The sequence below is a fragment of the Pistacia vera genome, unplaced genomic scaffold, assembly GCF_008641045.1.
Source record: "Pistacia vera cultivar Batoury unplaced genomic scaffold, PisVer_v2 Contig199, whole genome shotgun sequence".
Taxonomy (NCBI): Eukaryota; Viridiplantae; Streptophyta; class Magnoliopsida; order Sapindales; family Anacardiaceae; genus Pistacia; species Pistacia vera.
The window spans coordinates 23,211-34,324 of NW_022196000.1; the positions used below are offsets into that span (position 1 = coordinate 23,211).

The 11,114-nt window shown below is 39.9% G+C and overlaps 1 protein-coding gene across 1 annotated transcript; it reads left to right on the top strand.

Moving 5' to 3' along the window:
- The first annotated feature begins 4,009 nt into the window (after nucleotides 1-4,009).
- LOC116128307 (GATA transcription factor 1-like) lies at nucleotides 4,010-5,967 on the top strand. The gene is made up of 2 exons (XM_031414015.1): nucleotides 4,010-4,391; nucleotides 5,054-5,967. The coding sequence occupies exons 1-2, from the start codon at nucleotides 4,191-4,193 to the stop codon at nucleotides 5,690-5,692; spliced, it is 840 nt and encodes a 279-aa protein (XP_031269875.1). The 5' UTR covers nucleotides 4,010-4,190; the 3' UTR covers nucleotides 5,693-5,967.
- Nucleotides 5,968-11,114: the final 5,147 nt, after the last annotated feature.

Consider the following 11,114-nt stretch of genomic DNA (forward strand, 5'->3'; position numbering starts at 1 on the left):
TGACTGGGGGTGTCCGAGTCAGCTTACGCGCACCTCAACTAACTCTTCGAAACTTTGAAACACCTGCTAGGTAATAGCTCTAGTAGCCACCCCCATTAGCAACCGAAAAGAGATTCAAACTCATAACCTCTTTAATAATACACTCAAGAATCCTTATTGAACCACTCGAGCACCTAAGGGTTGATTAGAATTAGTTATTTTGAATGTTAAGTCAATAAGTATTGAGGCATTAGATTGTGTGGGATGAATGAATAAGGATTTGTTTCAAAATTTTACTTTACAATATCTTAACCATTAAGCTATTAAATTATGAGATTATCCCAAAAGCACTTTTTTAAATAAATGTGGGATATTTTAGTAGCAGTATAAGTATGTTTTAATTTGTGATTTTGGCATTTGAAGTTGATAGGTGAAGTTTTAAAGCTTAAATGTCCCATTCCCACCCGACTCGATGTTTCTTGTCCCTCATAAAAGGTTAATCATTTATTAGGTTAGACCTAATTTAATACTTAATTATATTTAATATTTAGATATTTAGTGAGAGGTTGAGGCTTCTGCATGAATATGTGGTTTATGTTATAAGATAAAGTAGGTTTAGAATTTTTGGGGATGTTTATCTTTCGATTAGTTCAACAGATATGCAAAACCAAGTTGTGACAATACAATGGGTTTTGTTACAAGGTAGCCCTCAGATAATTTACTTACAATTTTATGAGATTACGTGCTTAAATTATTTATTACATTAAACACATTAGGTTATATATAATTAAGAATATAAAGGTTGACAGTTACCATAGAGTTAAAGGCAGCATAAATGGAATTAGTTATTGAAGCTTTAGTTTGGGTATCAATGCAATAGTCCAATACCATTGATAACATTATAATAAATTAATAACGTAAATCAAGTATTAATAGAGTATTTCTTTAGACAAGTATCAATTATCTTAATGTTTGATATGAAAGTATTAATTGATCATATGTTATATAATACGTTGAAGTGATAATTGTTTTCTTAATTAGTGGGTGGATGAAAGGACTGAGGAGTGGCCACCACGATTGAGGCAATGAATTAGTGGGTGGCATCAATTCCACAATCAATCTCCGCCTCTTAATATCACACTAGTCATTTTCTTCCTTGGTAACATTATCTGTTCCTCTCCTCTTCTTCTCTCCCGTCAGAAATTTCCTTTTCTGTTAATACTTGAAAATTATTTTGTTAAAAATATTAACATCAACACAACTATACATAATAATAGAACCATATTATATATCATGAATATATTAATAGAAATTTTCTATATAAAAAATACCATATCAATCAATGAGTTTTCCAAAGAGACGTTTAGGTGACACGTAGCATCTTATATAGTATTTGAGTAAAATATCCCGACCATTTGACAGAGTTATTTAAATTAAAAAGAAAAGGTGTTATCATATTTTAGACAAAAACAAAGAAACGAGATGAAATGAAAGTCAAATCTCCATGGAAAGATGTTGAATATTTTCTTATTACTCTTTATTTTTTTCTAATGTGATACAATAATTCTAACTTGGGCACGGGAGTTTCTTTTAAATGTTAATTTAAAATATGGTATAACATTATTCTAAATAAACTCATGAGAGAGTTTTACACATTTAATTCTTTTTAATTACTGTTATGCTTTAAAAATCCTCAACCCGGACTAAATAGAGAAGCCTAGGGCACGTCCTTGTGCAGAGCATCAAGCTCGAGACTAGAGGAGCTTGGCAATAGGTGCGAGTAATCGACCCCCATACACGGACCTAAGGTGTGACGAGATAAAAAAAGGGACCCATCATGAGAAAATATCTACTCACTTGGTCAGATTAGATCACCACGTATAGGTTGCATACCTCGATCGAGCAACAAGCAGCCATGCAAACTCCACATGCTCTCCATGCAGCTAAGCCAAGATGATATATGTAAAGACACCCATTGTTAGAGAGGACATCCATCATTAGTTATGGCGTAGGGGCATGTAAGCTTCTAGCCGCCATGCGGTATAGGACAACGTGGCTAACAGGCTCACCATCCTAACAATTTGAAGCCCTCTCTCTCCATATAAAAACGACAACAGCCAAAGGGGAGGCAAATTCCCAAAAAGAGACAAAAAAAAAAAAAAAAAAAGGGGGAGACAAAGTTATCAACACGTCTCCCTCTAATCCTAAACTTTTGGCTGAAAAGCAAGCTGGAAACCTTTCTCCGATCACCAGAAAAACCCAAATTGTTGTATCTCCAAAGCTTATACAATCAAATAACATATCAGTGAACGTAGGTCTTATTCTCTTTTTGTGCGAATTACTTTAAAAACGTCTAATTGTCTCATCATCTCTCGAGAGACACATTGCCACCTTAATCGCCACAGCATATTACATGGGTCCCTTATACTAATTTTCAAGAATCATGCACCCATCTTACTTCGTTCTCCCCAGAGTCAATCGAGTATCTTTAGTTGACGCGTGTCTTCTTCCTAATGCTCTAGCCAGTGCGGAAATTCTCATCAACAATTACCGTAATGTTAGGTGATTTCAAAATAAGAAGATATTATGGGATGGTTGCAAGAATTTAATTCGTTTTTCTTATCAAACAGTCATTGTCTTTACACTATTCATTACATATGGCATTAACTAAATTGTCAAAGGGCCAGTTAACATGGAATATTGATCAACACGTTTATTTTATTCAACATTTAAGAGCCCTCCTTATTCATCAAATAGATCCATTACTTAGTCATTGGTCAAGTCCAAGTGTTGAACAGTCAGTGATGCTTATGTATATTAATTGTAGAGTTATCTAATGATCACGTGACAAAAGAAGATGACAAAAAATAAATTTATATATTAAGAAGGATAGTCAAACATCGAGTATTTACTATTTACATCTGTATCTGTATCATCCGGTTATACTTATATCGACATAGTTATACGCTATCTATTTGTTTTCATATGGGCATGACGAATTTTATTAATAATGTCCTATTGAAACTATATTATAATATAATTGAAAATCATATCGAAGGCTGGCTTGAAATATGTTACAAGTGTCCACTGAGGGATTAAGATTCTCTCTTAACTCAAATTTTATTTAATTAAGCATTCATAATATGATTAACTGTTAATACGAATATTAATTGATGAATAAACTAATTAAATTGATTGATTTAGATGGAGAAATTGCATTTACCAACTACCGCTACCACCCAAAGAGAGTAGTAACATGGGACACGGGCCCACTCACATGCAAAAATACTGTACACATGCAAGAGAAGAGGCCCCACAGAACAACAATCAAGAGAAGTCAAATCAAGTGTATCTGAACCTCAACCTACTTGGACTAACATGCAACTGCATACTACAGAATCACAAGATCCTCGCCGCCACGTGCGCTGTCTTGGAGGTGACTATTATTTTACTAACTACTAATGGTCAATGACTTCAACTAAAAATAAAAATACAACTATGTTTTCTATCAATCACGTGTCGGTATCTCATTGGACCAATGACGTGTTTATTGGAGCTGATTGGGAGGGAGAAACTTCGGTTTGGTCGTCCTTTTAGGGCAGGCCGTTGCGTAAGCGGCCCGCTCCTTTACCTTGTTATTATCATTCCTCATTTGCCCTCAGCAATCCTTCGTATTTACCTTTATATCCCTTATCGACCCACTTAAAAAGAAGAAATGTATAAAACAAGGAAAAACCACGTGATATAATTGGAAAGAGAAATGTATTATAAGTACGGTTCACTTTTCCAATCTTTTCCTTAATTACCGTTAGGTGGATCCCATTCCATCTAATTATCATCACACGGCCCTTATTCTCTGAAAATTAACCAAAATCCGAACATTAATTTTAATTAAATAAGATTAGTAAGAAATTAAATTAAAAATCTGTCTGAATAGTGTACGGTTTAGGAAAGAAACTGTGAGTGAGTTTTTTTTATACGTTATAAAAGAAAAGTAAGAAAATTAAAAGAAAAAAGAAAGGCAAAAAATCGACATCCCCTCGCTTGGTTCCCACCCAAAAGAAAAACCATTCAATAATAACCTAACCAAAACTCTCTCTCTCTCTCTTCCTCTCCTTCATTTCTCTTTCTTGGGTTTTCTTCTTCATTCTCCTTCGTCTTTTCAAGTTTTTTGTTTTTGTAAAACCAAACAATCAGACAAAGAAACAAACATGGATGCTTTAGACACAGCGGCTTGTTTCATGGACGACTTGCTCGACTTCTCCTCTGACATAGGCGAGGAAGAGGACGATGACCACATCATGATGAAGACCAACAAAAGACCTAGAAAAGCTTTGTCTACCCTTAACCATAACGCCACCACCACCTTCGACGTTTTCGACCCACTTCATCCTAGCCCTTCACCGTTCCCTGTAAGTTTCATTTCTTTAATCTCTTTTCCCGTTCTGGGGGTGTCTGGGATGGCCGAGTTTCGCCCGGACTCGGTCGTTTCTTGCTGAGTTGACTGGATTCTGACTCGGTTAGGTTTTTTAGGGTGTGGGCCGTGTCGAATCGGCCGAGTTCTTCCGAGTTACGAGTTGACTCGGTCTTGTAAAAAGATTCAAAAATGATGGCGTTTGACCGGCACGTAGACAGCTGTGGTTGGGAGTTGGGACTAATTATTCACGCGCCTCTGTATTTGATGGGTGCGCACCATCTCTTTTTTTTGGGACAGTTTTACCCTTTGAAAGTGTGGACATTACGGGCATTTTCTTTAAAGTTAAAAGATGTTAAGAGGGTTACTTTTGACATTTGAGATGGAAATGTTTGGGGTCATTATTGTTGTGAGCTGTATCTCACGAGGTTAGAGGTGTACCAATAAATGTCCAAACGCGTACAATAACTTACGCTAAATGACAACGAAAAGACAACTTTATCCTTGTTTTGTGTCCGTTTATTCCCACTTGTCAACTTGATGACTTGAATCCCATTAGGCAAAAACGTCTTTTCACTATTGTCACCTAATCCATCGATTCATCACTAACTCGACCGAGTTGCCGAGTGAACTCACACTGTACTCTCATAATTAAAACAGGAATTTGCAGAGGAAGATCTGGAATGGCTAACGAACAAAGACGCGTTCCCGGCGGTTGAAACATTGGGAGACATTCTTTCAAATCCCATTTCGAATGCGAAGCATCAAAGCCCGGTTTCGGTTCTTGAAAACAGCAACAGTAGCCACAGTACCACCACCAGTACGAGCACGAACGGCAGCACGGTGACCAACAACAATAATGGAAATATCATAATGAACTGCTGCGGGAACATCCGCGTGCCGGTGCGTGCACGGAGCAAGCGGCGCCGCACGCGGCGGAGGGACCTGCAAAACCAGGAATCGTGGTGGGTGGTTCATGAAAACGTGAAAACTGTGAAACCGGTTGCGGTTGTTTCGAAAGTGAGTATTGGGAGGAAATGTCAGCATTGTGGGGCTGAAAAGACCCCGCAATGGAGGGCCGGCCCAATGGGCCCCAAAACGCTGTGTAACGCTTGTGGGGTGAGGTATAAGTCCGGTAGGCTGGTGCCGGAGTACCGGCCGGCTAGTAGCCCCACGTTTTCGAGTGAAATGCATTCGAATTCCCACCGGAAGGTGATGGAAATGAGGAGGCAGAAGTTGATGGGTATGGAGATTGGGATTGCTGGTATGGGGATGGTTAAGCCTGTGGATAAAGGGTAGGATAGAATTTTTTTTTTTTTTTTTTGGTTTTTTTTTTTTTAATTTGTAGTTCAGCATAATTAGTGATTAGGGTCATGGAGTAATGGTTATTCTATTAGGTGGGATTTAGTTACAGTTCTTTTGTTTCGACGAAAATCAATCAAAAGAATTTTGTTTGCAGTGTGTTTGATTGTTGGGGTTAGTTTTAATGTGTTTTTTTTAGAAGAGAAGGAAGATAGTGGTTATTCGTTTAGTCCAATATGAATGAATTCTGTTGATTATGAGGAAGATCGAGGATTATGGATTGCAGGAATGAGGGTTTTGGTGATTTGATTGGTTGTGATGTTTGAATGAATATAATATAAGAAGGCTAACTCATTTGTGAAGGATAGAGGAAGAGCTGCAATTGATGATGAGTTGTAACTCAAATTAGGTTTAGATATTTGAGAGGTTATTGTAACTTAATGTTTTTCTCGACTTGTTGCTGCAATCCACTAAGCTTAGTTTTCCTAGTGTCTTTCTCTTTGTTTTTTTCGCTTGTAATTATGTGTTGTTGAATATTTATTTATTTGATCCTTTTTAAAGGTTGATGTGTTCAATGTAAACGTTTTGTTCAAAACATTAGCAGCTGTTTGTTGAAGACAAACTCATTCAGTGGCATATCAAAATAATGGATTATAGCCTGAAGCAGCAATGATGCAATTGTTGATCTTGTGTTTCTGGGTACAAGAAAAAGGACTCTTGTTATATGAACTTATTAGTACAATTATTAACTGGTGGGCATTGGCTATGGCTACAATCATTGCACATGGCATGTTGTTAACATGCATTATTAATTAATGGTAGAAATATCATGATGTGATATGAGTGGGTGCTGTTTCAAGAAATTGACTACACAACTACCATCCTTTGGAGTAATTCAATACCAACTGAATTCCTATATCCATTATTGTTAAGATGATGTTATCAGAGTTGTGGACGGATGAACTTCCCTTGCTCTACGTTACACCAAGTAACTGAAATCAAAATCACGCCACTGAAAATTGAGGCAGGCGATCTCGATGTCCAATTTCATGGAACTTACAGTCACAGAGCTCTTCGACAAAGAGCTACACCAATCTTCGGGGATAATGAATTATAAACTCTGACGCGGTTTTGACGTTTGTGTTCATAAATGCACAAAGTGTCCCAACGGTAGCCTGCATCGATGTCCAATTTCATGCAACTTTCACCCTATTTCTAATGTGAATCTACGTCGGCATACTATGAGAACTCTTTGATGTGGCTCAACGTTGGTCGGAGCAACTTATCGTATGGCTTTAAATGGAGAAAAATTAGGCTTAAAAGGGCATCTTATCTTGTTGAGTTGGTAGTAAATTTAAAAGTAGAAGGAGGGAATCTTTAGTATTCACAAGAGGAGAGAGATAAAAACCTTAAATGGGAAAGCAACATATTCATTGGTCAGCTTTGTCATTGTATACTTCTTCCAACTAGGACAGATGAATAAAGGTTTCCGTAGCCTCTCTGCAATGTCAGTTTCTGCATCTTCCACTTCCGTGTAATGTCCAAGCCAACCCAACCCCACTTCACTGACCCAATCTTTGTATTATTATTTGTCTTCTCAATTTAGTTTTCACCTGCCTTCTCTCTTTTTTATTTTTCTTCTCACTTTTCCATTTTTGGTTTTAGTGTTCAGGACTCTATTATCTATAGCTAGAATTTCCAAACACAGTTACCAAAATTTGAGAAGTGGACAACTAGTACTTGAATTATTACTCTTTTCTTGGAGATGAGGTTAATTATAATCAATTAACTTACCCAAACGAAGCTTCACACCTCCAACACACACTCTCTCTCTCTTGTTTTTCTTTTCTTTAAACTTCCACTATTGACTCACTCCCGTTTCACTCACAAAAGCGGATTTCTGTTAGGAACAGTTTTGGTTTCAGTTGTTTTTATATGAACACGCTGTTTCTTCTCTGTACATTTTGGTGATTCCTTTGTCAGAAATTTCGTTGCACTGATTAGGTAAAGAGATTGTGTGACTTTTTTTCCTTTTTTTTTTTTGAGATTTTCGTTTACTTTGATGGGTTGTTGAGAAAATTGAAGAAAGTTGTTATTTTGTAGTTGATTTGATAATTCTCATAATAAAAATCTCTCAACTACCTCCTTACAAGAGTAATTAATTCGTAGATAAGGTCAGTTGCAACCAAAACAGAAAAAAGATTATTATAAAATACATTTTATGCAACAATACTAAGGAATAATGGAAGGCAGGACCTGAATCCTGAGAAAGCAGCCGCCCAAAAGAAAATTGCAATACTTGTGGCGATGGAAGCCACAGCAAAAGTATGCGCAACTCCTGCAATCTTGGGCTCTGATTTCCGGAAAACTATGGAGTAACCGGAACCAAACAGGCGCCCAGAATGCAAAACATGAAGGCCTCGAAAGTAGCTTGTTGTTATGCCTAAAAAATATAAGGACTGACGTAAGATCCAGTCAGCCTGCAAGAGTTAGATCATGAGTACACTCACAGCCTACTTTCGTCAGAGTAGTGGGTGCACGTTAGGCCAGCCAGAAGCTGTGAAGATCCCACGCGTTCAATCTCTGCTCTAAATCGCGCAAATCACTTTGGAAGATGGGCAATGTGACATAAAGAAGGATTTGCACGGATAATCCCACCACCTTACAGATTCAGTGATCATTACCTCAATGCATCTCACTATAAATTGAGAGATCCTCTTTCATCAAGGGGATTCGCATATTTTTACATTTGATTAGCTACTCTCTCTCTCTCTAGAATTTTTAGCATTTGATACCTTGTATTACCATTGTAAATTCAATCAGCTAAAGCGACCTGACCCTTATCATTAATACAAGCATTAGTGGACGTAGGACTTGCTACCTTAGCATTCGAACCACTTTAAAAACTGTTCCCATTGCATTTACGATCATTTTCCTTTACATTCACATGTGTCTTTTGGGCTAGCTTAACGTTTCACACGTGTGTTTTGTTGTGTAAAAATCACGCATCAACAGTTTGGCGCTAGAAGGAGGGCCTGATTTAGTGTTCATCATTCATTAGGAGAATCTCCAACTTACCGGTCTTACAACAACAAATGGCCTGCCAACTAGAACCTGAGCAAACCAACCAGGGCGTTGAGGGGTTCCCTCAAGTCCAAGGGGACACTTCTTCCAAAAAACCTTCAGCCCCGCAAAATGCTGCAGGGGATATCCCGTCAAGTTCACAGCTTGACCTCGCCATTAGAAGCTACCTGGAGAGGTTTGACAATACTCTCCAGACGGTCAACCAAAGGTTGGACCGTTTGGACCAAGACGTGCCATCCAAGTCAGCTGCGTCGGTGCAACTGCCAAAAACGCTTGCAGGTCACGCGAAAGAGCGGCAAAAGGAAATAGCCCGTGCTGCGAGCACTACAGCGCGTAGACGAAAGGGTAAGCAAGTTGCAAAAAACAAGCCCATGGGCTCCAAAGGTCCAGCAAACATCGACCGCGTCCCAAACAGAATACCAGTCTCGTTGAGACTCGGTGAAAAGACGCAGCCCGAGCTGTCACATGCCACGTCGCAAGTACACACCCATAAAAGTGTTTGACGGGACGATTCTTATCACCGCCAGCAAAACGATCCTAATCGTCACCATGCAAGAGGGTCCTACACTTCATGGGGCGTTTCTTACCACCGCGAAGGTCGTGAAAATACGCCGTACCTTTCATCGCCATCACACACCTCTAGCCAGCGTGTGTCGAGAGTGGCCGGAATCGCTGGCCGAGGCAAAGAGGAACCCAACCTTCGGACTTTTCTCAATCGTAATCGTGAGGGTCGAACTCGCATGGGTGAAAGCAATCCCCAAGCGGCTCTATTGCCACAAATTGAGGAGCTGCAGTAAGCTCTAAATAGACTAAGAGCTTAGCAAAACGAACAGGGGTAGGTCGCATCTACGTCCCCTTTCTCTCCTAAAGTGTTAGCTGCTCCACTCCCACCAGGATTCAGGATGCCCGACATGCGGGCGTTTGATGGAAATTCCAATCCGCAGGATCATTTATATGAATTTAACGACTTGATAGAGCTTCACCAGGTCTCAGATCTAGCAAAATGTCGTTGTTTGGCAGTGACTTTGACCTCTCATGCCAAACGGCGGTTCAGGTCGCTTCCAGCGGGATCAATCAGTTCGTGGCCTTAGATGAGTGCGACGTTCCTAAGGCATTTTCAAGCAAATCGAAAGTTCTTGATGCCTTTGAGCTACCTCAGCAATATAAGGTAAGAAAGGGATGAATCCCTCTAGTCCTACATTGATCGTTTCCACAGGGAATTTAACAAGGTAGCTCATACTCCCGAAGAGTCTGTTTAGACTCTCATCATAGCAGGAATTTGTTCGCAAACCGACCTATGGAAGAAATTATAGGCTGAGGATGATGTTTCCCTCACCCGATTCTATGGCCTTGCGGGGAAGTACCTTCGGATAGAAAGCTCATTGGCAGTACTCCGCCGTCGTGATTAAGGCACTTCAGGCAGTATGTCTGGTCAGGAGGAAAGTAGAAGAGCTGATCACAGAGGGGACGCTGACGATCAACGAAAAGGGAAGAAACCTCGCTACGAGCCCAAAAAGTCTTATGCTCCTGTCCCTCGTCACGATGGCGACAGAAACCATTATACACCACTGAATTCATCTGTATCGACTACTCTCGATAAATCCGAGGAAGGCAGTCTGCTCAGAGAGCCCAAGCTCATGAAAACTCCTGCGACAGCCAGAAATAATAAAAAATACTGTTGCTTCCATCGGGACAACGGACATCACACAGATGAGTGCCGAGCTCTAAAATAAGCAATCGAAAAGCTCATCAAGAAAGGGCACTTCAAGGAGTATATTGACGACTCCGCTCCCACGCAAGAGAAGAGTCAAGGGGAGCAAGGAAAAAAAACGTCGTGATCGCAAAGGGTATAGTAGTGTTAACATAATCCCCGTGAGGTGCCCAAGAAAGATATGCTTGCGAGGCTCATCACGACCCAATCAGGGTGATGAACACGTCGCAGCGACCACAAAAGGTTCGCAAGGAGGAGCCGATCACCTTCTCCGAAAAGGAGGCAGCCCATTTGCATCATCCTCACGACGACGCTCTTGTGATCATGCCCCTCATAGGGCACCATAACGTCCGCAGAATGCTAGTGGACAATGGAAGTGCTGTGAACATCCTGTTCCAGACCGCTTTCAAAAGAATGAACTTGGATAAGGCCAACCTGAAACCCGCCTCAATCCCTCTTTATAACTTTACAGGGGACCACCTGATCCCCAAAGGAACGATCCAACTTTCGGTCACGCTGGGTGACTATGACGAAGTGACTAAGGTTACTGAATTCTTGGTCGTGGATTGCCCATCTACCTTCAATGGAATCCTGGGGCGACCTCTACTGAGAAGCTTCAAGGCA

Coding starts and splice junctions, on each gene's coding strand:
- LOC116128307 (XM_031414015.1), top strand. CDS start 4,191: ATGGATGCTTTAGACACAGCGGCTTGTTTCATGGACGACTTGCTCGAC. Junction 4,392..5,053: donor CTAGCCCTTCACCGTTCCCT/GTAAGTTTCATT, acceptor TAATTAAAACAG/GAATTTGCAGAGGAAGATCT.